This window comes from Macadamia integrifolia, chromosome 9 (assembly GCF_013358625.1).
Source record: "Macadamia integrifolia cultivar HAES 741 chromosome 9, SCU_Mint_v3, whole genome shotgun sequence".
NCBI lineage: Eukaryota > Viridiplantae > Streptophyta > Magnoliopsida > Proteales > Proteaceae > Macadamia > Macadamia integrifolia.
Window position 1 is genome coordinate 16,647,090 of NC_056565.1, and position 24,267 is coordinate 16,671,356.

At 36.9% G+C, this 24,267-nt stretch overlaps 4 protein-coding genes across 7 annotated transcripts in view; 1 reads left to right on the forward strand and 3 right to left on the reverse strand.

Annotated features, from left to right (window-relative positions):
- The window catches only part of LOC122088901 (tyrosine-specific transport protein-like), a 106,375-nt gene extending 102,116 nt beyond the window's left edge, over positions 1 to 4,259 (reverse strand). Inside the window, exons 1-4 of one of the 2 annotated variants that reach the window (XM_042658265.1) lie at positions 3,938 to 4,259; positions 3,750 to 3,790; positions 2,298 to 2,390; positions 1,792 to 1,866 (exon numbers count right to left, since the gene is read on the reverse strand). In XM_042658265.1, coding sequence (XP_042514199.1) covers positions 1,792 to 1,866; positions 2,298 to 2,390; positions 3,750 to 3,790; positions 3,938 to 4,175 — 447 coding nt within the window. In that variant the 5' untranslated portion in view covers positions 4,176 to 4,259. The remainder of the gene's footprint in view (positions 1 to 1,791; positions 1,867 to 2,297; positions 2,391 to 3,749; positions 3,791 to 3,937) is intronic. The other variant, XM_042658264.1, reaches the window with a different exon arrangement.
- Positions 4,260 to 5,157: 898 nt separating this feature from the next.
- Positions 5,158 to 8,925, reverse strand: LOC122089565 (glycine-rich RNA-binding protein 1-like). The gene is made up of 2 exons (XM_042659297.1): positions 8,710 to 8,925; positions 5,158 to 5,517 (listed from the first exon to the last, which is right to left on the reverse strand). The coding sequence occupies exons 1-2, from the start codon at positions 8,923 to 8,925 to the stop codon at positions 5,158 to 5,160; spliced, it is 576 nt and encodes a 191-aa protein (XP_042515231.1).
- LOC122088382 (syntaxin-61-like) lies at positions 8,436 to 18,425 on the forward strand. 3 transcript variants are annotated; one of them, XM_042657642.1, is made up of 9 exons: positions 8,436 to 8,607; positions 8,724 to 8,795; positions 9,360 to 9,435; positions 10,889 to 11,002; positions 14,994 to 15,107; positions 15,310 to 15,509; positions 17,066 to 17,156; positions 17,583 to 17,648; positions 17,844 to 18,425. In XM_042657642.1, exons 3-9 carry the CDS (start codon positions 9,382 to 9,384, stop codon positions 17,952 to 17,954), a joined length of 750 nt encoding a protein of 249 aa, XP_042513576.1. In that variant the 5' UTR covers positions 8,436 to 8,607; positions 8,724 to 8,795; positions 9,360 to 9,381; the 3' UTR covers positions 17,955 to 18,425. The 3 variants fall into 3 exon arrangements, with proteins under 3 accessions (XP_042513576.1, XP_042513577.1, XP_042513578.1); XM_042657643.1 differs by lacking the exon at positions 8,724 to 8,795; XM_042657644.1 differs by lacking the exons at positions 8,436 to 8,607; positions 8,724 to 8,795 and adding an exon at positions 9,068 to 9,267.
- Positions 18,426 to 20,390: 1,965 nt separating this feature from the next.
- Positions 20,391 to 23,952, reverse strand: LOC122088205 (protein FIZZY-RELATED 3). Its single transcript, XM_042657392.1, has 10 exons — positions 23,307 to 23,952; positions 22,792 to 22,914; positions 22,475 to 22,579; positions 22,194 to 22,373; positions 21,818 to 21,880; positions 21,517 to 21,711; positions 21,326 to 21,427; positions 21,083 to 21,145; positions 20,839 to 20,907; positions 20,391 to 20,710 (listed from the first exon to the last, which is right to left on the reverse strand). The coding sequence occupies exons 1-10, from the start codon at positions 23,784 to 23,786 to the stop codon at positions 20,657 to 20,659; spliced, it is 1,434 nt and encodes a 477-aa protein (XP_042513326.1). The 5' UTR covers positions 23,787 to 23,952; the 3' UTR covers positions 20,391 to 20,656.
- Between the last annotated feature and the right edge of the window lie 315 nt (positions 23,953 to 24,267).

Below are 24,267 nucleotides of genomic sequence, written 5' to 3' on the forward strand. Positions count from 1 at the left end.
CTGTTATGGGACTGTGACCAGGATTGACCCTGGTCAAAACTGAAATAACCATTGAAAATCGGCAGAATGGGCTCAAAATATGGTCCATTTCATATGTCAACTCGAAATGGTCATGTAGTACCTATTTAAGCATGTTTACACATGTTTGAACTTAGATTGCGAAAACAAAAACCAAAGTGGTAGTTTGGCTTTGGACCCCAGGTTGCTAGTGTAAGTTGTATTATATCCTTTCCCTTATGTAGCATATTCTACACGATAAAAATTATTGAAATATGCAGTAGGAATGAAGAATCATAAAATTGGTAAGCAGTACACAATTTCAATAATTTTCGAATGAAATTCCGATTGAATCCTTGTAAACCTGTCAAGTCACTGGTGTTTACATTTCAACCAGGTTCAAAACCAAGATAACCCATCAAATTGTCAGCATTTTGATCGAAATTTGACCAGTCAAAATTTCAGCATTTTGATTGAAATTTTGAACTACAACATTGACGAAGCAGAAGAAGATAGAAAGAAAATCTTCCTATCTTAAACAAACCAGAGGTTTTCCCATCCAACAATAGGATATGACACCCACTCCCTTCCCCGTGATTCCATAAACCAATCCATTAATCCACCAAAACTATAAGGTTTGCATCCTCTATAGAGACTCGTATGCATGGTAAAAAAAAAATCCTAACTACATTAGGATTTCAAACTTGACTCCCTTATTTAAGAAAAAGAAACTTCCACAAATAAAAACTCCAAGAAAGACTTTTTCAATCAACTTAAAACTCATCTAAGAATAGAAACTCGACTTTTTGAAAACATAGCAAGCTCCCTAAGGCTCAGAAAAGTGAACTAATTCTTGCTCCCCCCCCCCCCCAAAACACCTAATATTTAGACCTTATATTTTTGCTCATGATAAGTAAACCCCATAAAAAAATAAAAAATCCCACCCCATGTAAAATCAAAACGACCTCATTTCTGACTTGTAGTTGTAACATATATTTAACATTTAGCCCGCTTACATGGGGTCAAAGATATGCAAGAACAGTTGGTTCAGCACATGTTTACACCAGAACAACACCCTAGTGTATATCCAAGCATGTCCAAGAACAGGAACACAACCTGGGAATGCCTGGAATGGTAGGAAGGCATTTCAGAACAATTTGAATGGCCTCACAAACGCTATGAAAAATTTTTTATATGTGGTTACTTTGTTAGGGCAGTAAATACTTCACAACAAAACAGAATATCAATAAATATTTACAACAGAAACCTTCAGAAAAACAATAATAGCACCAAAGAAAATCAATCAAGGGTCGAGACGAGTTATTTCAGCTTATGTTTCATTCTATTGTGAAAATCATGAAAAAGATTGGAATCAATCATACAGAAATTTGACAGTATTCACCATACCGAGCAGAAAGAGAAGATAAAACATTTTTCTATCCATCTTTCCTTCAATTCATAAGCAACAAATAATTTCGTAAAATTAATTTTCATCAAATCACAGCAGGCAAACACCTTAGTCATAATCCATTCTTGAAGCATTTTGGAACTAGACCTCAGTTACCTTGACAATTAGCAATACAAAGATGATTGGATACATATGCATGGAGAGGTGGATACATAAAGCTTCCACATAAATTTTTCATGTTCTTACTTTTGCCCATAAATGCTGAAATGAATATCAAAGCCAACATTAGAAACTATATATGAAATTGTTTTCTAACATGCAGGGAGCATCGCATATTTAATAACCTGGAACATGATTGCATAATTAGTTAAGGATAAAGATATTACCAATGAGACACCACCAGAACCCAGTTCGCACATAGTATTCACATTCACTTCAGCTATAAGCAATCCAGTCACAACCTGCACAGAATTTGTAGCCTAAGGATTCTCTGAGCAGTATAAAATGATCATTTGTATAGAAGGAAAGGAAGAAGAAAGAAACCAAATCTAAACTGTGACTGTGAGGCCTCTCCAGTTAAACAAAATTCACAAGTATCACTCTCAATTTTTTGAAGTAATCTCAAAACATTTGAGCAGAAAACTGCAATTTTTTCTCTTGAATACAACCAATAGCTGAATCAATTGCATAGTTGTAGCATTGATGTCATTTCTTAATAACTATTACAAATAGAAGTACGTCAACATTAACAAAGGTAAACAGATTTTAATTCAACTTGAGGATTATCATGCAGACATTTAGAATTCAAAAGCAAAATAAGAAAGAGGAAACTTCAATATTGTTCAATAAAACAAGATGCACCGAGGATAAGTCACTGGGCCTAGTTTATTACCATGTAGATCCAACATAGAACACATGTAACTGCAGAGGCCAGAAATCCAGCTTCTTGTGTCACTGCAGGAATAGCAAGGATACCTGCTCCTACCTGTACAATTGAATGACAATTGACACCGAAAAGCAAAGAACCTAAATAAGCTATATAATACAGAAAGAGTCACCTCAATAAGAACGTTTACATTCAGTTCACAGTAATTCATGATATTGTATTCTGTTTTTCCTGCTAATCTATTTTCATAATATACCAAATTTTACTAATTCCTGTCATCAAACCAGATATATCATTTCCTCTTAAAGTGATCAGTCAGTTTATGGAGATTACTAAGCAAGCCCACTAGGAGACAGCATATCGAATTTTGAGATATCTCAAGGGTGCTCCAGGAAAGGTCTTGTTTACAAACCCCATCAACACATTGATATTTTGCTATTCTGATGCTCACTGGACTAAAAGCTTAATATGATAGAAGGTCTACAACTGGTTATTGCAACTTTTTTGATGGTAACCTTTGTCAAGTGGAGAATTAAGAAGTAGACTATGATGGCTAGGTCTAGTGAAGAGGCAAAGTATAGAGCTATGGCTCATACTGCTTTTGAATTTAAATAGCTAAGGTCTCTTGTTCAAATACTTGGGTTCAGTCAACAAATGCATGGATCTGTGGTTATTCAAGCAACCATTTATATTGCTAGTAACCCAATCTTCCATGAGAGAACTAAACATGTAGAGCTGATAATCATCTCATTAGAGATGTTGTAGATACGGAAGATTATTCCACACCTTTTGTCAGTTCAACAAGTCATCCGGGTAACATGTTAAACAAAGCCTTGTTTCAAAGTGTTTTCTTCATGGATATTAAGCTGGGCATGAACGATATTATGCACCAGCTTGAGGGGGAGTATTGAGATGTGCTGCATGAGCTTTTCTGTAATTAATTATACTTCAGGGGTTCCTTCTATATTTTTTTTAGTCAGGTGTGCAATTGCAATCAAAGTATTTAGTCAAGTTTCTGATTGAGCTGAAATCCAAAAAAAAAAAAAAAAGAAGAAGAAGAAGATTAAAGGTTATGTAGATAAGCCCAAAAAATTGAAAGCCAACCAAGCTACAAGCTAGCAAACAGAGGAAGCCCACATATCAAATATCAATAGTATAATTTCTTTGAGAATGTGATTAAAATTGATTAACTAGTGTTTGCAAGCACCATGGAGGTTATAGTTTCCTTGAATTAATATTTTATCTTCTCTGGACCTGAAATTTTCATTAGAATCATAAAACAACTCATAAACCCATAATTCTTGTCATGTTAATAATATGCAAAGGCACATACCTAAATTTGATGCAATGTGACTGAATATTCAAATAAGTTCATGTGGATTTAATAAACAACTCTTCCCAAAAGAATAAGACTCAACAAACAAGATACACTGAAAAAAAGAACAAAATAATGCTCACCGTAGTTCCAGCAACCAGAAAAATTGCACTGGATAGGCTTCCTGGAATCAAAAAATCAAAACCCTATCACTGAATACTTGTATAGAGCCTCCCAATGTAAAAACAGGAAAACCCAAACAAAAAAACTAGTAATCAATAAACAAATGGAATTAAAATATTTAAGTTAGAATTCACTACAACTAATTTACCTGGCTCCCTCTTCAGAGTTACTTGGTTTAAGTTTGAAAACAACCTCCCAAATTCTTCAGTGAACTGTCTCTGAGAAAAGCATTTGAGTGTTTTGGAGTGAGAGAATCTGCGAAAAGAAGAACGGAACCGAATGGGTTTGGAGATATTACCCTGTAGAAGTGAAGTGGATATGGATGGAAGCTTTCTGGGTTGAATTAGAAATGAAGGAATATGAACGGAAGGAGAAGATAACGCCATTTTCGCTTTGTTTGGGTGAGAGGCGGGAAGGGAAAAGGAGTTAAGAGACGAGCTTTCCAGAGAAGGATAAGGTTGATATAGTTAAAAGGGGTATTGGCGCTTTTTAAGATTTCGTTGGCCTACGTGGTACTTATAAACCAGAGTTGGATTGGAATAATAACTATATTTTAACTCCAATCCAACCGTAGAATAGGTTGCTTTCATCCTCGGTGGATTCGGCTCCTCTTTAGGGCCTTATCATCAGGTTTTACTCTAGTTATCTGGGCAAGAGACATATGACAAGGTGATGATCCAACGTTTCTTGGTGCCTTGTTCTTCGAGCCTTACCTCATCATGTGTCATTCACCCAGGTGGATATGGACCATTTTGAGCGATGGGCACTAAAGAGAGGAATCCAATCCAATGTCGAAGCTTTCATGGGAGAGTTGCACTAATCTTACTAATATTGATAATAAATGATGAGTGAGTATTTCTTTGGATGAACTGAAATTCGGATGAGAACCTTTTTCTTAAGGGTAATTTACAACGCCACCCCCTGGATAATGTCAGTATTATAGGAACACCCCCTCTCTTTCACCAAATTAAACTTAGACCCCCCCACCATTAGTCACTTAACAGTAAAGAGTTAAAATGACCATTATATCCAATTCACTAGAACTCTATTTTTAAACCCAATTCCTCTCCCGACATCTCTTTCTTTCTCTCTCTCTCTCTAGAGTTTTTTTTTTTTTTAATGGAAAAATTCCATATATTTTTCTATTATTTGTAAGATGATTAATACGATATCAGAGGACTCCAATCACAACTCCATAAATAACAAACCATCAGTCGGAAAAGATGAATCACTTATAATAGTGGTTCATCTTCATAACCACCACGGTCACCATCGGTCAGAAAACCTCTGTTTAACAGTGAAGAGTAGCCCCATCGGTCAAAAAGACGAATCACATGACATCAAACCCTAAAACATCACTACCAAACCCTAGTTCCTCCCATTGCCATCGGAGGAACCGCCACCCGAGTAACGAGATCCACCGTCTCCATAACCACCACAGTCACCACAGTGACAGTATCCACAACCACCTCCGCGACTGTATCCACAGCCACCACCGCGGCTGTACCTACCACCACCACCATCACGTCGACCTCCACTGTAGCCACCACCACCGTATCCGCCGCAGGCACCACTATGGCAAGCACCTCCACCACTGCTTCCTCTATTATGTGCTTTATTGAGGATAATATTACGACCGTCGAGGCTTTGGCCATTCATCCCTTCAATAGCATCCCTCATCGCCTGCTCATCACGGAAAGTCACAAAGAGATCTTTCAATCTCTCACTCTGAATCGGAGGGGTATTTTAGGTACTTAATATTTAGTAAGGGCATTTTGGTATTTAAAATAAAATATAATAGCTAACATCAACACATAAGGTATATTCTTTAACAGTGACTAGCGGTTGAGTTTAATTTGATGAAACAAATGGGGTGTTCTTATAATAGTGGCATTTTCTAAGGGGTGGTGCTGTAAATTACCCTTTTCTTAAATCAAAATTGAACTCGAACTTCTTTTCTTTTTATAGGTAGGATAGGAAATTAGCAAAGCCAAAATGATTGAACTCGGGACCTCCTCTTACACCAACTGTGCTAGATAATTGTTGTTAACATTATGCTTATTTGGTTTCAAATTTGATTCAACTTAGGTTTTAGCCCGATTTGGGTTTAAGTCTGTCAAGTGGTTAGGTTTTGGGGAATTCAATATGGTTTCAATTCAGTACAAAATAAAAAAGGAGATACCAAAACTATACTATTTCGAGAATAATCTATTTTCAATACCATTACCAAAACAACAAGGTATATTACATGTATAATTCCTTCTTTGGCGCATATAAAGTTCATTGTATTGTTCCATATTAAAAGGAATTTATAGACATTAAGCATCACAACACCTTTTTGTAGGATTTGTTCTTACCACTACATTTATAGGGAGATTAACAGCGTGACTAAACTCTCTGGCTATGAAGGCCTTGTCTTGTGCATATGAGATAATCTGGGCACCATCCACTTTGGGGTTATCTGATATATGTCACTTAGATACCTCATGTTGGACACACTTTCATAAATAAGCTTTCTTAAAAAAAAAAAATAATAATAATAAATAAATAAATAAATCCCAGAAACACAGATGTAGGTGCAGAGTGCCAAGAGTAAATTTGGCATCTCAACCTATATGATATTGATTTGATATGAAAAAATAGGCAATTCAACTTGGTTTGATATGTACCAAATGGTTTTGCCTAATAAATTGATACCATATCAAATTGAGGAAGATTCATTTTCTCATACCAATTCTTCTTCAGTTCGATTCAATATGATTTAAACAGTTATTTTTCGTTTTGATATTCGATTCCGGTTCTTGTTTGGGAAAACTTCTTACCTTTTAAAAAAATATATATTTATATATATATATATATTTATATAAAAGGGGAGAGGGATAGGTATGCTGCCGATATCAAGTATGCTAGCGGATAGCACCAATAGGAACACATGATGGAGTATCATTCAGGAAGGATATGGGGGTAATTTCAGAAAAAAATGGAAGAGAGAGATAGACACAATGGGTAGATATATAACTAGTCAATATCTAATATCACATATACATGTCTTTTTTCCATAACGTAAACCAATCATTTGCGCCTTCTATTCAATCGGATTCTAGAATCATTATTCGAAGCATCAACAAGAGTTGGCTTATAACCATTACAATATCTAGTTTGAAACTTCCTAAACTTACCTATTATGAATCTCCTTTGTAAACTCTTCTCTTATTTTTCTTTATCATTATCTCGCCAAATAAACGGATTAATTAGCCTGAATCATTACATACCAATATCAGGATTTTATTGATCTAATTACATGCAATTAATTATAATTTTTTCTATGATATCGACGGCATACCAACATTTTCCCATATAAAAGCTATGATCCATCAAAACAAAAATCCATCAAATTTTTTTTTCCCCAAACATTGAAAAAATAAATAAAATATTCTTAATAAAAAAAAAAATTGGTTACATTTATGGACCCGATCCTCTCCAATGTACAACGGATGATACTAACAACACCAAGTCACACACCCCAACTATATCTCAGCAGTTTGATGTGTGCTTTGGAGGACTGGCACATAGGGGTGTCAATTGGACGGTTCGATTTGGTTTTGGTCAGGTTGAATTGATTTCGGTCTAGGAATGAGGGAGACCAAAACCAATCCGTTAAGAAACTTTGATTTTTGGTCGGTTTCGGTTTCGATCCTGTTTGGTTTCGGTTTATTTCGGTTTTTCAATATCGAGTTAATATTCGTTTAGATCAATTTATTATTGGGCTTGAACCATAATGAATCTTACACTTTTAACTTATAATGACAAGATTTGACAAAAAAAACACTTTAAATTTATGATTAAATTCACGTTTTATCATTGTAATGGAAAGATAACTTATATTGAAACCAATGGATAACAAATTATTAAGAAGATAACTAATATTGAAATCACAAAATGAACCTTATTATCCAATTATTCATTTCACTCCCTATTATCCAATTATTCATTTAACTATCCAACTAGTTTTCTATGGTGAACAAAGAAATCAATGAAAGCATTATTGCAATTTACAAATCAATTTATCTATTCATAACCTAATATTCAATGATTTGTAACAATTCCCCTTACAATAAAATATGTTCTCAATCATATTGTAAAAAATGGATGGTCAATTCACCAATTTATAATCTCTTAATCATTTATTTTTTTATCGGTTTTATTCGGTTTGATTTTTTGTTTAATTATTGATCGGTTCAATTTGGACCGGTTGAACATACCTCAGTCCAAAACCAATCCAATAAGGATCAATTTGGTTTGATTTGGGTTTTCTCGGATGGTTTCGATCAGTTTTATTGGCTCTGGCTAGGTTTTGACACCCCTACTGGCACACCTGAGAAGATCTCGTTCTGACATTTATACCCATCAATAATTTTTTATTAATATTTCAGCCGATCCCAATTCTGGGCCAAAAACAGTATTGAATCAGTTGGATTGGAACGGTTCTGGCTGATTCAGTTCCGTGTCGGTTCAAACTGATTCAATCCCCGATTTCGGTTTTTATATAACTCTCACAGCGTAGGTCAATGCTGTTGCGGACGTACGAGATACGACTCACCGTTTAATAATAATATTAATAAATAAATAAATAAAAACCACATTGACGATATTCGTCCAAAGAAAACCGATTTGGAACTCAGATCCCGAAGCTTCAAAATACCTACGAGAGCAGTTAGTATCCAAATTCCAAAACTATCTGTTACTTGGGCATTTGTCACGTCAGGTCTGATGCAAATCATTAGAAACCAGTGATCTCCAAAGATTTTCTGTTTTCAGGTAGGCATTACTCCTCTCTATCTCTCTTGAAGAATTGTTGTTTGTAAATGTTCTCTAAAGATTTTAAGGTTAATTTCGATTTTCATCTCTATCATTCTCTACCTCTGCGATGAAAGATTTGTTTGGTTCCTTCGCACGAACTGTTTGTGTACAAGGTTTTTGAGTTTCTGCAGCTGAAATCAATTCAGGTAGGTTCCATTTTCTCTCACATTGTCTCATTTTTGTTTGCTTAATTTCTGTTATTTTTTCTGGGTTTTCTTCGATAATTGGATTTGGGTAGCAACTTTTTGGATGGATATAATCCATGACCAAATCCATGTTTTAACAGCTAATCGAATAATTCCGTTTGGTCACAATTCGTTCTACGCGATGCTTTGACAGCTGTAGTTATATATTCTCAACCTTCCTGATTTCTGTTTCAACGACTTCTATACCTTTGCTTCGATCTGGCAAAACGGTATAGGTATTTTAATAAATATGGTTTGCATTAGAATGTATATTAGAATGTTCAAGGAATAAAAAGTCTGCAATAACTATATTACTACAATGGAAAATGGATGGTCTCACTTTACTTGCCAAAGATCCCTAGTTAAATCTACTGCTGTCTCTCAACTTGGATCATCTTTTCAGTGATTAAGTCTTTAAGCCATAAATTTAATCGTAAACTTCTTTATTCATTCATTTTGAATTTGTTTGTTAATTTGTACTTGATCTCTTTTTATTTATGGAATTAAATTTCTCTGTCTATGTAGGTCAATAACATCGAGGGAAAATATGTCATCAGCTCAAGATCCGTTTTACATAGTTAAAGAGGAGATTCAGGAATCTGTAAGTGAAGACTACTTAATGATATGTGAATGCAGTAATTGATTTCATGTGTACTTAGGTTCATGACAAATGAGTTCTCCTGGTACTTACTTTTCTTAGAAATTATAAGTTATTTGAAATATTTTTTGTCAGGAGGAGGCCTGATTATATGAATTTATTTTATTTTCTTGATTAAAGTATTATTTTTCACATTGATCCCAAAATCATTTATTTTTGATGTTAATCGCTTGAATTTAGTAGGTGTCAAGTTTTGCATTTGACCAATGAAAGGGCAGACCCATGGTTGGTTCAACCTACATATGAAGGAGATGTGATATTTATAGAGAAATGTGGAGGCCACTGTGCCCCGCCCCCTCTCTATTTTTGCTTGTATGGATTTTATTGTACTTTCTAGTTATGGACTATCAACTTATATCCTCTACAACAATAAGTCAGGGAAGAAAATCAATAGTATTAAGGGTTTTATTGTTTTCTCTTTCCCAAAAGAGAAGCAAAAACTATAATTCCACTGTGATGGTTAGGGCTGTTTTACTTGCTTGGCAGTGAATGAAGGAACATGAATTTGGATATTTGATGATTCGGTATGTTGGATTCAGTGTTTATGACTGATTAACAAAGAGGAAGTAGAAGAAAAATCTTTGCAGTACATTAGTGCTTAAATGTCATTTTTAAGGTTTCGCATTAAATGTGTAACATAGGGGATTGTTTTTGAGAAAAATGCTGTTATGTGTTAGCATCTCTAGATTCAAAGTTCAAATAATTATATATTATTGCTTATGAAAAAAAAATTTGTATTGTCTTCAAAATGTCCATATTTAATCCAAGGGAGGTGAAGAATGTGTGAACTGCATATGGAATTTTAATTTTGATTTTGCCTCATTTTCTGGGTCATCTTGTCGGGAAACAAGCCTCTCCGTGAAGTGGGGGTGAGGCTGCTTATTGTGCTTCTGGGTTAGAATTTTCTCATTGCCATGGCATGTGATGTTGGATTGAGAGTTGAGACACAAGAATCTCGTGTTCTCACAGCCAGGACTGCAGAACCTCATATGTGGTGGGGATTAAAAAATAATAATTTGGCTCTCCTTTTGTTGCTGACTTAATCAGGAGCTTTGATCTTCTTTATGGCTCCACAATATTCTAATGGTGATTTGATGGTCAAGCTGCACTACTGTTTATGTTGAACAGTCCCTTGTCTCTTTTTTTTTTTATCTTCAATTCTATGCAATTCTCTTTACAGTTCTAGTCGGCCACTGGCCATTCACTGGCATCTTTACTCCCCTATATCATGCTGGCTAAACATGGACAATTTTACATGAGTTCTTGCAGTTATGGTTGACCATTATTGATATATATCATTTCAATGAGGTTTTTGGTGACTGGGTATTGATGACCAATGAATCATATTTTGGGATTCTTGAAGATGCAGGCCTAACTTTCATGATTTCTTGTTCAGATTGATAAACTGTTGTCCACTTTCCACCGATGGGAGCGCATGCCTTCGAATACAGGAGAGCAGGTCCATCTCACGAAGGAGCTACTTGCTAGCTGTGAAAGCATTGACTGGCAGGTATTACAGCTCGAATCACAGTGATTACCTATTGTATGCTTTGCTACCTAATTACAACGTACTGTCGCGTGAAGAAAACAGGTGAAACTTACACTTACAGATCTGAGAACAGCACCATCTATCACTTGTTAAAATTATATGAATAATGAGGGAGGGAGTCTTCAGCAGTCAGCACACAGAAGCAAACACAGTAGGAGCAATAATCATCATTGCACTGCACTCAACCGAGTTTTATAAAAGAAACTTCAGCAGAGAAATTGATTCAGAATGCTTCTTGAATTCTGAGTTTTGAATGAGATAAGGAAGAGAGAATCAAGGAGATTATTGATCAGGATTGCTCTGATACCATGTCACTAAATCAGAGTCGACACTAATAGCAAACATATCCAAGGAAGGAGGATCTGCAAGAGAAAAGAAGAAGAAGAAAGAATGATAATGAGAGAAGAAAAAAGACTGGTTGATTGGGAAAAAAAGAATTCCTAATCGACCTCCCACTCATGTGTATAAAAGAAACATTCTGTAATTACAAGTAAAACCTTGACTAATTACAAGTAAGCCCCTGACAATAATGGTAAGCACAAGAATGCCCCTGCTACAGTACATTTTACTGGTTTTCTTAACAAAATATCATTGGTAGGGACTTATCATTACCTGACATATTCCCAAAATTGTAGTATCCAGTAGGTGATATTACAACCAAAGAAAAGCATGATATAGCCGGCAACTAGGATCACATACTAGATCGACTAAATCTCAACAGTTACACATAGTACTGTAGAAACGCAACCCTAAAAACGATGTAGAAAGTAATGGAAAGACAAGAACAAGCAATACACACAGATTTACGAGGCTCGGCAGGATTGCGTACGTCCTCAATGGGCACATTTGAAAGATGGCACTCTCAACTCAGCCTTACCCAGCTAACTAGGGTCGGCTACGTGGATCTATTTCTCCATCTACTGTATTCAAAGCCATACTTGTTATTAGTCCTAAACTATGCACGTCTTTCCTCACTACTTCTCTGAGATTCATTTTTGGCCTACCCTTGGCTCTTATAACTCCTTCAATCTAAATCAATCACCCCTCCTTGCTGGAGAATTCAAAGGCTTTCGTTGCACATCAATGCCACCTTCAACGACTTTCTCACAACTTAGCATGTATTAGATCTACTCCTAAATTAGCTCTAATTTGTTCGTTCCTTTATTTTTTTCTAGTTTTACCATCATCCATCTCAACATCCTCATTTCAGCCATTTTAAGTTTGTTTATATGTTGTTTATTCACTTGCCAACATTCAGATCCATACATCATTGTTGGTCGTATAACTGTCTTATAAAATTTTTCCGAGTTTAAAGGAATACATCAATCACACAAAACACTAGACAGACCCCTCCATTTCTTCCCACCTTATTCTAATTCTTTGTGCAACATATTCCTCTATTTCTCCTACTTTATTTATGATTGAATTTAGGTACCTAAAATTTTCACTTTGTTCTCTCAATCATCAATTTTCACCTTCATATTTATTTATTTATTTTTATGACAATCATTTATGAACCCTATTTCTATTTAATATATATAAGAATAACACAAAAAACCATAATAGGGTCAAGAGACTCGAGACCTATTTATCTATTATGACAAAAATTCGTTTTTGACCATTTCTGTTGGACACTTTAATGAGCATTGCTCAAAAGTCCCAAAATTGAGGGATAAAATAGTCATTTGACTTAAGAAGACTAATTTACTTAGGCAACATTCCATGACCTAAGAAGACTCACCCAACTCCTACGTGGGTCAAATTTGACTCAAGGCTTACTCAAAGCACGACTTCCCACCCCAAGAACTGGCTTCATTACCTTCCCTAGAAGGCTAGAACCCTCCATGAGTACCAGAGACAACCCATCTCCAAATCTGCATCGAATTTACTCTTGAGATTTCATACTTGAAGAAAATTGTGGCTGGGCCAATTAGTGTGGCATGGAAGATTTGCCCCACATTGGCAACATCGAAAACCATCAGTCCAGATCATTCTCAATATATCTAGCAGTTGAATTTGCCTCATCAATCTGCTACATGGCAGATATGACAACAAATATGTTTTGTGATAATTATACCACAGTTGGAAAACCAGGAGGCGAAACTTGATCAACATTCATGTAGGCACTAGGCTCAGCAATTATTAAAAAATGACGAGACTTGGTCCAAGTTTGCCCGAGTCACGAGAGACTGTTTTTATACCGAGTCACAAAGAAACTTGCCGAGTCAGGTCGAAGACTTAACATAATTTCTCTCCCGTTCTCCCTACCTTGTTGAGAACAAATAACTTTGAAATCCTGAACGTCTTAACTTCTTTAATCCTTCACTTCCCTATAGAGTTCAGGCTGCAACTCCCCAGCCTGCATTAGGCCATGGACCCTATTTCTCTCGAGTCTCAACGCTCTCAGAAGTCAGTATTGGTCTAAAATTGTAGCCGCAAGAGCCCATTCAACTTCATCTATGGTTGTTGGAGGACTAGAGAATGGGGAGAAAAGAAGCAATATTCTTGGTTGTTGAAGATAGGATTTGTGAATTAAGGGACAATCTTCATGTGTTTTGTTCTACTAAAAATACGACAACAACAACAATAACAACAAACTCAACCTTATCCCATTCGAGGTCCAACGAATATAATTCCTCAACCTGCAGGCACATATGCAAGGTGCTTATTTTCCTAATCAAAGAAAAACAACCAAAAGGGAAACATGCAAGTGAGAAACCCCTCATGATCAAGGATCCTCTAGGAATCAAATATGGAGGAATGATAAGCATATAGACGGATTGATTGGAAAAAAAAAGGGCGTACAACTTAATGGTGTCGGCTACATGGATCCATAAAAAAACAAAATAAGAAAAAATTGAAAACAGAATTGGGGGAAGGAATAGATGAAAAGATGAAAAAATTAGAAAAGAAAGAAGCAGAAAGTAAGAGGAAAGGAGCACAACCGAAAAATTCAGGAGAAACTTAGCTAAGTGGGTCAACTACATGGATCATTGCCCTCCAATAAGCTCTATCCAAGGTCATACTTGGGACCAGACTGAGACTATGCATGTCATTCCTCATCACTTCACTTCGCCTATGGTCATTTTAGGCTTTCCCCTAACTCTTTTAGCTCTGTGAATTAGATCACTCCTCCTTACTAGGGCATCCTCAGGGCTCCTTTGTCTTGCTAACAATAAAGGCAGTAAAAATTGAGGATAAAGATAAAGAATTGATGAGGGGTCTCTCCCATCAATTTTCTCATAGAGATGAGAGTTGATGAACCCTCTGGCACATATCATGCATATAGTTATCGACTTGGTAGGGGTTCTCTTCAAAATCCACTCTTGCCATTGTAGTCATTCTTAGATCACTCTCTCTCTCTCAAATTCAATTTTTTTTATTGAATTTTTTCTTTTCTTTTATATTTATTTCTTGACAACCAAAATATAGCCTAAGAGTGTATTGAAGAGATAGACGAGATTTTTCAAAGAAGGAGAAGAGGTTTTGAGGGAAATAAAGGCAAAGGTGGGTAACTTCGTTAGTAAACACCCCTGGACTATTGTAAATACCAGAAATACCCTACTACATATATGCTTTTAAGTTTTTAACAATACTAAAATACCTAAACCTTATGGTTCATGCAGTCATGTTACCTCTCCATGTGTAACTCTTCAAACAATTGATAACTATTACTTCAATCCTAGTTGTCACGGGGTTGAATCAGGAAACAGCCTCTCCACGAAGTGAGGGAAGGCTGTGTAAATTATGACCATCCCCAGCCCCTGCAGTGGCGGGAGCCTGCACTGGGTATGCCTTTTTTTTTTTTTTTACGCTCCATACTCGCTCTGACACGAAGCTCTTTAATATTTCCTGCTTCTCTTGTTGTTCTTATCACCTCCTTGTTTATAAGTCTTGATTATTTATCAGATCTCATCTATGGCTGCTAAAGACCTACTTTCTTCGTAGGAAGGTGGATGAATTGAATAAGACCATCACTGTGGCAGCTCGAGATCCTGCCTGGTATGGCATTGATGAAGTGGAACTTGAAAAACGAAGGAGATGGACCAGCACTGCTCGTACACAGGTAGAATCCCAATCACCTTACCAAACTTGGTGACCTTGGATATTTTATTTGGTAAATTGGTTGCCCTTCAATTGTAAGGGATGTACTTAAAACTGTTCAATTAGTTGAGTTTCTTATTATTTTGAAATTTGAATAGGTTTTATCATACACTATGTTCAAAATTTGGACTATATTTCCTAAAATGATTATAGTGTTCCTTTAGGTGGGTTCTGTGAGGAAAGCAGTGGAAGCTGGAAAGGAAAATAACAGCTCAGTCACTGCTGGTCTGAGTGGGATGCGTCAAGAACTAATGAGGCTTCCTGATGATCATGCTTATCAGACAGGCAGATCCAACTACCACATGGCACATGATACCGATGATTTTATATCTTCTGAATCAGATAGGCAACTGCTTCTCATAAAGTATTTTTTCTCTCTCTCTCTCTTCGTTAATTTCTTTCATTCTTTCCATTTGCTTGTATGACTATATTTTTTTTTTTCTGGGTCATTCAATTTTTTCCCTTTTCACTATTCCAATCATAACAAGAACAAAAACAACAATGCTAGCATGCACACAGATGCTGCTAAATCTCCAAATGCATAAGCTCATTGTTGCCCAAAAGACGCAAAGAACAAAAGGAATCGCAATTGAGTATCATCTCCGTAACACACTATTGGATACTCAACCTTTTGTTTTGCTAGGTCATCAACCACCTCAATAGCAGATCTAGGTTTCAAGTAGAGTTAAAAGTGTATTTGGGAAATGAGGTAGCATATGGGTCGTACGTAATGAGTGTAATGCCATGGTTCCTGCGCTGGACTGTCCATCGTTGGGTAAGATTGATGAGTCTCCCTCAACACTCCCACAAGAAAATGCCTTTCTAGTCAGAAACTCCACCCAGTTTTTTAGTGCTATCAACTTGCTCTAACAGAATTCTATTCTCTTATTGGTCCTGAGGAAACACCAACATTCAAACTTTCATATTATTGTATGATACCACCACTACCTGAAGTCCCTGGGTCGAGCTTCTTCCTTTATTTCTGACAGCATAAACCAGTATCTTATCTGATACTTTTAATGTTGCTGCAAGTTGTGTGGAAGAAATGAAAGAATCTCTTGCCATGTGACATCATGCTAAAAGTTGCTTAGACCTTATGTCCTTTGGGGTCCTTATATGTATATATATACATATATATATATATTTTTTTTTGGGGGGGGGGGGGGTGGTTGGTGTTGGGTGGGTTGTGTGCTAATGTGCCGTTCTGTTGTTGCTGTTGTTTGTGGACTGTTTTTGTAACTTTGCTTCTACTCAAATATTACCAGTTACGTATCAAAAAAAAAAAAAATCACTAGGAGCTGATCCTGAGCTTAGCTTAGCTGAGTAGCTTGCAAGCTGAGCCTGTGATGAATTGAGGCTCTGCTGGTTTGATTGTTAATGGGTTGCATTTGTAAATAGCTAATAAATTTGGGGAATAAGGTTTCCCCTGGTAGCAGTGAAAAGAAAATTTCCTTCATGGGTAGCTACACGTAGACAGGGTATCCTTTGGTAAGTCACCTTTGAATTTAGTGGCCCAGCTCAAGCATCTGGCCTACCTTGTAGTGGACTCTTCCAATTGTATCTTCTGCAGTCCAAGTTTCTTCTAAACATAAAAGTGATGAAGGCAGCCCAACATAATTGGGCCTAATTACGCTTCATTTCAAGTCCCCACTGGATCATATGGGCCTTGGGCCAAGTGTTTCTGGGATTACCTTTGTAATGGCCTAGTTCTATAAGCCGTGAGGTGTAGTATTTTTTCCCCTCATTAGTAAGAAATGGACGGGGAATGATATCTCTCTAAAATTCTAATGGTGTGGTGTCTGAAATATCTAATGATTTCCTTTTACTCTATGTTATTTGTTGTCAAATTTCATCTTGTCAATTGAACAGGTTTAATTTTTCGTTTGATTGTCTTTGCTTTTTCTTTCTTAATATTTGTAGGCAACAAGATCAAGAGCTGGATGAGCTTAGTGCAAGTGTGGAGAAAATCGGAGGTGTAGGGCTTACAATCCATGAAGAACTGCTTGGACAGGTTATTGTTATTGATTTCTTTTTTTCTTTTTCCTTTTTTGGTCTTAAACCCAAAAAAAATTGTTGTAGTTTTTTCACTTTACTTCCTCAGATAAGACTGTTGCATCTCATTTTTCTTTTCTGAAATGATCCAGGTTTTACTTTTTCTAAAGAGCATAGAGCCAATGTTTTTTTTTTTTTTTTTCTTTTCTTTTTTAGGAATGCCACTCCTCATGTCTCTGGTTTTGGTAAGAAAATTTGTATGTTAAAAGTGGCAGGAAATACGAGGCTTAAGTATTCCTCGAGTGTTCTGTGTGATGCCATGAATTTAGATGTAACATTATGGTTTTCTGTTTCTTTTATGCTTTGTTCTTGTGACTTTTTGTCACATTTTTTGGTAATCATTTAATCCCATATTTGCTAATAATTTTTTTCTGGGTGCTTTCAGGAAAAGCTCATAGAAGAATTGAGCGTGGAAATGGACAGCACAAAAAATCGCCTTGATTTTGTTCAGGTTATTCTTCTTCTTCTTCCTTTTTTAGAGACACTTATTCATTTTGAAGGAGTGCAAATTCTGATCAAATCGTGGATTTGATAAAATTCATTGTGGGGTGTCACTAATATTAACTTTGAGCCAAATCCCTCCGTAGTTTCTCATCCAATGAAATACAATTGTCAGTAATCTAACAGAAAATTGCTTTTCTTGCAGAAGAAAGTGGCTTTGGTTATGAAAAAGGCTGGTGTGAAGGGCCAGATGATGATCATAGCTTTTCTGGTGATTCTTTTTATTGTTCTCTTTGTTTTGGTCTTCCTAACCTAAGCCTCAGAGGAAAATTTTATTCGGCTGGTTATACATAGAAGAGAGAGCTCGCAAAGGGAGGAGATTATAGGATTCAAGGATTTCAGTTGAAATGATTGCTGCTCTGGTTAATTAAATAAACAACTGCCTAGCAGTGCGGTCTGATTAATTGAAAAGAAAAAAAGAAAGGGAAAAAAGAACAAGGAAATTTGGATACAGGTAGTTTAGGTTCATTTTTTGGTAAACTGTCTGGTCTTGTGTACCTTCTTTTTTTTTCACTTGTTACAATTACATGCCCAGTATTGGGATGGCTGAGCTTGGCCTTTCTCTTGTGTACACAAACTAGGTGTGCTAAATGGCGCGAATCTGTTGACTCTGGTCTAATGGGTTGTGCAGGGCAGGCTTGGCTTTGATTTGAGGCCTATTATATGTGGGGATACGCTTGTATTTGAGAACTATTGCAATTAAAAGTCAGATCTTTACAGAAAAAAATGGTTTATTTACTTCATTAAAATAAGGAGAAAGAGGCAAAAGTTTGGTTGAATTGATATTGTGCAAGGTTTGGTGTAACATCGTATTGGTTGAAGTAATGTTGCAGATGATATGGAAAATTCAGCCTCTGGATAGGTATGGTCACCATGGAGTAGCTGCATTTCAAATTTGGTAGTTCCACTCAATCATATGACCTCCAATGTATTCGCTTTTTAATTGCAGAATCTCTTTGGCAGCATGCATAGACTCAGGTTGGGTTACTTAAATATAAGCTGTATTGTTAGACCCCAGAGCATTGCGTTACCACCTTTGGCCATGGGCAGATATGCTAAACTCATGAGGGTACAATATCAAACCTATTAAAACATGTATTCTAGATGTACTACTACTATCTACTTTTGGGTAGTAGCTTCTGGGCATGGTAGTAAACTTTTTTTGTGAGTTGCCACTTGGAAGTAGATGGTATTATGCACCCATGTTCACTAGAAGTATAGAACATCCAAGCCTAGAAGAAGTAGGTGGAGAAATCAATCAAAGAACAAGTCGTAGATGACGAAAAAAGAGAAACAAGTTTCGCTGAAAGAATTCTGCAAGTAATGGAATGATGTGACCTTATTTCATTATGCGTCTCTTCACTTACCTTCTCAATTATACGTAAGGATCGAGTTTCCCTGCATCCACTCGATTATGGGGGACTTAGACCCTTCAATCCGTGCTATGAAGGAAAACTTTGTCCAAAAAGCCTTACAGGCTTCTCAATGCAAAGAAAATGTAATCATTTCAGGACTTGGGGTGGCTATGCAAATTGTTAGGCCCCGTTTGTTTAAAGTGGAGTTTGGGGTTAAAGACAGAGAAAAGTAAAGTTGGAGGAAAGTTGGACTTTTCCACCTCAACCTTGTTTGGTTACCACATAGCTGTGGGAGAAAGAGAGAACAAAGGAATGAAGAAAGAGAATCATTAATTGCAATAACTTCCCACCCCACAAAGTCCTACCAAATACTTTGGAAGGGGATGGGGTGAAAGCCAAAGCAACATCAGCAGACAGGAAAGCTCATCTCCTAATGTTGCTTAGAGTATTTCCCGCCCCATTACATCCAAAGACATAACTTTACCATGTTATTTGGAAAATAAGTACAACTCTCTCACCCCTTAAATCCCACCCCATCAAACCCCCCCTAAATAAACGGGTCCTAATTGTCCACCAAGTGCTTGCTTTTGTAGATGACATTTTTAAAATCCATGTAGCTTTCTAGCCCTGAAGAGTGTAGAGCTGAAAGCTGAAATAACGACCTGTCATGGAAATTAGACATTAGTTCCAGAACTTTCTAATATGTTTTTGGAAATTGATATTAGGATTGGTTCCCGTGCCCAACAGAAGCAATTAGTTCAGATTTAAAAAGGGCTAGGAATTATTGCCTTCTTCGAAATACAGGATCGCTGGAAATCCCTAAACAAAGATTATATACAAAGTAAAGATACAAAAATTTAAGACTAGCTGAGTGTAGGACCTGCAAATAAGCTCTTCTTTCTTCAGCTCCTTTGCTGAGTGTCCAATCATGGTCAACCCCTGCGGTCATAGGTCCCAATTGGCATGATTGTGGGATCCCTGAATCTAAAACTATTATGTTAATCACATATTGATGATCTATCACATAATTTGATTGGCAAACAAAGTTGGATCTGGCTAGACTAGTTGTCTTTACTCTCTATCCAACCAACAAAATTATTTTATGTCTCTATACTTCTCATTTTTGTTTTGCTTCCTAGTTGTCTCTATCCAACCAACAAAAAGTATTGTATATCTCTATACTTTTCATTTTTATTTTGAAGAATAACAAAAATGAACAGCATCATCAGGTCCAAGAGCAGATTGGTGGATATGAATACAACTGAAAACCCAAAATTTTGTTGTGGGACAAGATGTTGTGCAGCAGAAAAGAGAGAGAGAGAGAGAGAGAGAGAGGCTGGGTATAATTTACTATTTATTTATGTGGATTTACAATTTTTAGTAAAAAGAAAAAAAAAAGGCACTTTACAATTCTGAAGGAAACAATGAAATGAGGAGGCGTGTACTGTATAGTTGGTTTGGGTTAAACTTGGAAAACTGCTGGGAGAATTATCAATCTTAGTTTCAGGTAGAAAAATACAATGATGAAAACCAGGAAATGGGTGGGTGGTCAGTAGGCTGCTGTCTTCTTAAATTTCTTTCCATCTTTTTGCAAACAAATTCATTATCGAATATGGGTTCGTCCTAGTGACCAAAGTCCAGTATCCCGGACTGGTGCCTGCACATTTTTAATGAAAAAAGGAGCTTGGTAAGAGTGGTGAATTTATGAGGCAAAAACTATAGAGGAATAGAGATAATCAGAGTAGAATGGGAACTTTGATACTCAAACATGACCACAATACTTACAGGTGATTTCAAGGAAGGAAAAACATTCCAAAATCGAAGGGTCTCATCCCCTGCTCCAGTAACAATAGTCTGCCAGAAAAGTTAAGTTTCAGTTTAAACTACCAAAATTTGAAGAAGATAAGCTTACATCATCATCAATACATCTACATATACATCATCATGAATACATAGACATGATTGAGCAAATCGAACATTGGTTTGGGTTAAAAACTTGGAAATCTGCGCATAATCGATAGTAAATTACCTGCCCATCGGGTGACATGGCAAGATATAACACTCGCAAACTATGACCAGTAAGGGTTGCAACCTGTCCACATCAAAATTCAGTTCAGCACATTGATTGCTTATGGATAAAGAGGTACATTTACAATATAGAACAATTTGACAAGTCCATGTACAAATTTGAGCATTTTCTTATTTCACACCATTTAGGTTTTCCTGAAACATAATTCACAGTCGCATTGCAAAATATCATTTATCCTTATACCTTGCTCATTGATGGATACTTCCACACCATAATCTGATTCTGGGAGTACCCATGGGTACTGACAAGCTCATTCACATTCTTACTCCATGCTAGATTGCAGACCTGGAAGTGACAGTCAATAAATTGGTAAATAGTCTAATCCAGTCATTGAAGAAGAATAAGTTGATGACTGCAAATAAATCAGACAAAACCTGGCTGCCTGTGTCAACACTGTTCAGCTGGTTGCCAGTTGTGCTGTTCCAAAAGCGAATGCACCGATCAGCAGTTCCACCTCCAGATGCAAGAAGGCTGCTCTGGTGTGGTGACCAAGCAATGGCCTTGACAGCAGCAGTGTGCTCTGTAAGTTTTAAGATTGGCTGTTGAGAATGATGGTTCCAAACCAAGAGCTGAAGGAAAAAAAACACAAGACACCCATTGCATGATTTAGTACTTTGCGAAAAGAGTGAAAGAAATTCAGAACAAGTCTGATTTGATCAATGGATTTAGATAGACCTGATTATCATTTCCACCAGATGCAAGCTCCCTGTCATCATGGGACCATTTCAGCCCACATACCTGAAATTGAAACAAAAACTTTTCACAAGCTTGAAAGATAGACAGGAAAACACCAGATCTACTTGCTTACACTCTAAAAAAAGCTTTAAACATGATCAGTCGCATTCGTAGAAACAATAAGCAAAAATGTTATTATGCATTCCACACAGTTGCATTCTGCTCTTGTTTTTAGAGACTAACACACCGAACCAGAGATTTCAGAAGCCTAGGGCAATTCTTGTTACACATAAAAAAGAGATACACATGGTGGACAAACATCTCTGTGATCATGTGCCACACTTCAGGTTATTCACAGATTAGAAGCGAAAAATACCTCAGATTTATGGCCGGAAAGCTTACTAACAAAGTCACTAGAGACACGCATATCATGTTGAAGTATGGTTCGGTCTCTGCTCCCAGAAGACAATATACGCGAACTCCATGCAAGAATTCCAGTTCTAGTTTGATGCCCGCCCATGGTACGGACCCTCTTGCACTGAGTGCCATCCCAAACCTGTCAAAAATGTCATATTAGCATATTGCTCACTGAAACTCAAGAATGTGTAAAAGTTTGGTATCATTTAGATGCTTCCATCTTGAATAACAAAAACTTACCTGAACTTCACCAAGATAGGTACCAATTGATATGTAAGAGCCCTCACGGGTCCATTGGACAGAACACACACTGTCATTAGGTCCCAGATCACATAATTTTGTCACCTAATGACATTTGAGAAGGGGGGGGGGGGGGGAAGTGAATCAAATACCATAAAAAAGATGATTAATTACTGACCTAGAAAACATCCTTAAATGAAGAAATTACGCAGATTTTGGTGGTTGGGGGAAGTCCATGTTGTGGAGTTGTCATTGTTTAACTCAAAACTGCGGGGATAACCCTCACAGAGTTGGAGAATTGATAGGGTCCTACTAACCTTACTAGTTGATGCAGTCCACAGATAAACACAGGTTCCCAATCCAACTGCAAGAGTGTTTTGTGAAGACCAATCTACAAGGTTCAGGTAGAAATCATCTTGAAGTGAGGGAGCATCCAGAACCTGCAATCCATTAGAAGACAATTTCTAAATCCCACTACATTCTCATCAATCTGCAAGGCTTGAAACCAATATTTGATATATAATTCCAACAATTTATCTGTACGATCTTGACTTCCTATCATTCAGCACAATCCCCCTTTAAACAAATGGGGGGAAATTGATCAACAGTACACTGGAAGCATCTAGGCCCTGCCATCCTTTAAAAAAAAAAAAAAAAAAATTTAAAGCCCTTTTTCCATTCTCATCAATCTGCCAATTCCATCAGCTTTAACCCAAATTTGATAAACAGTTCATCGAACAATCTACAAATATAAAAAATTAGATCTTGAAGATCACGAGAATTTCAGGAGATAATTAATGTAGAATAGAGCTGAGACCAGAATGGATCTAACCTTGTGGGGTGTCTTGGGAACCTTCCTAGGAGGCTTAGGTGGTGTAGAAACCTCTCCGGAGATTGCTCCATCATGGTTAAACACAGACGGAGAGAAAGGCGAGCTTGGGCTACATGGATCAGTCTTGAACCTCAACATATTCTTGTTTGGACTCATCAATGGCGAACCCTGAACCTTACCTGCAGGAGAAACAGACCCAAAATCAGTCCCAAAAAGTTCTTTCTTCAACAACCTGCAATATGCCTCGTTTCCCCCTTCTTTAACTGGGGAAGCATTTTCGATCAGCCCAAAAGTATGAAGCCGTGAAGAGGATCTGCAAGGAATGAATCTGTCACTGCATGTTCCCTTTGAAGGAGACAATGATGATAAGCTAGAGATCGTTCGGAATGAAGTAGGTGAGAAAGTTTGAAGGTGGAGATGGGATTCGGTCATCCCAGCTGGGAGATTCAACCCGCTTTTCCTCCTCTGGCTTGAATCCATTCTCGTTTATTTTCTTCTTCTTCGACTTTGATAAATTGGGTTTTTTCCCTTTGGAGCAGAGGAGGAAGTTGAAGCTAATGCTAGGAAGATCTTTCTCTCTCTCTCTCCAAGCGAAAAGGAGTAAGAGATTCACAACGGTCACACAGTTCGGAGAGAGAGAGGAAAGCAGGAAGGAGGGTATTTGAACTATTGGGCTTAGAGCTCTAACGGTCAAATTTAAGGGTCCCGGTTTAGGTTTGCTGGGAATTATTTTATTAATTTATTGGGCGAAAAGAAGTAGCCGTTGGATGGACAGTCATTCCTGACGCTCCCTTTTGTTTTCCTAAATTAACCCTCTTCTTTCTTAAAATGGCTACATGAATCATCCATCTTGTATGAGAAAGAATCATACATCTTATGTCAAAATTTTGGTTTTTATTATTTTTGATACACTTGGATCGTACCAGTGGATCGGTATTGGATCGATCAAGAGTCAGTATAT

What these genes read in the sequence shown, in the direction of transcription:
- LOC122089565 (XM_042659297.1), bottom strand. Translation starts at nt 8,925, where the DNA reads ATGGATTTGGTCATGGATTATATCCATCCAAAAAGTTGCTACCCAAAT. An exon ending in ACAAATCTTTCATCGCAGAG is followed by an intron (nt 5,518 to 8,709) that starts GTAGAGAATGAT and finishes CCTCCGATTCAG; the next exon opens with AGTGAGAGATTGAAAGATCT.
- LOC122088382 (XM_042657642.1), top strand. Translation starts at nt 9,382, where the DNA reads ATGTCATCAGCTCAAGATCCGTTTTACATAGTTAAAGAGGAGATTCAG. An exon ending in CCAGCACTGCTCGTACACAG is followed by an intron (nt 15,108 to 15,309) that starts GTAGAATCCCAA and finishes GTGTTCCTTTAG; the next exon opens with GTGGGTTCTGTGAGGAAAGC. An exon ending in ATCGCCTTGATTTTGTTCAG is followed by an intron (nt 17,649 to 17,843) that starts GTTATTCTTCTT and finishes CTTTTCTTGCAG; the next exon opens with AAGAAAGTGGCTTTGGTTAT.
- LOC122088205 (XM_042657392.1), bottom strand. Translation starts at nt 23,786, where the DNA reads ATGGATTCAAGCCAGAGGAGGAAAAGCGGGTTGAATCTCCCAGCTGGG. An exon ending in CTGGTGGAAATGATAATCAG is followed by an intron (nt 21,712 to 21,817) that starts GTCTATCTAAAT and finishes TTTTTCCTTCAG; the next exon opens with CTCTTGGTTTGGAACCATCA. An exon ending in CCATGTCACCCGATGGGCAG is followed by an intron (nt 20,908 to 21,082) that starts GTAATTTACTAT and finishes CTTTTCTGGCAG; the next exon opens with ACTATTGTTACTGGAGCAGG.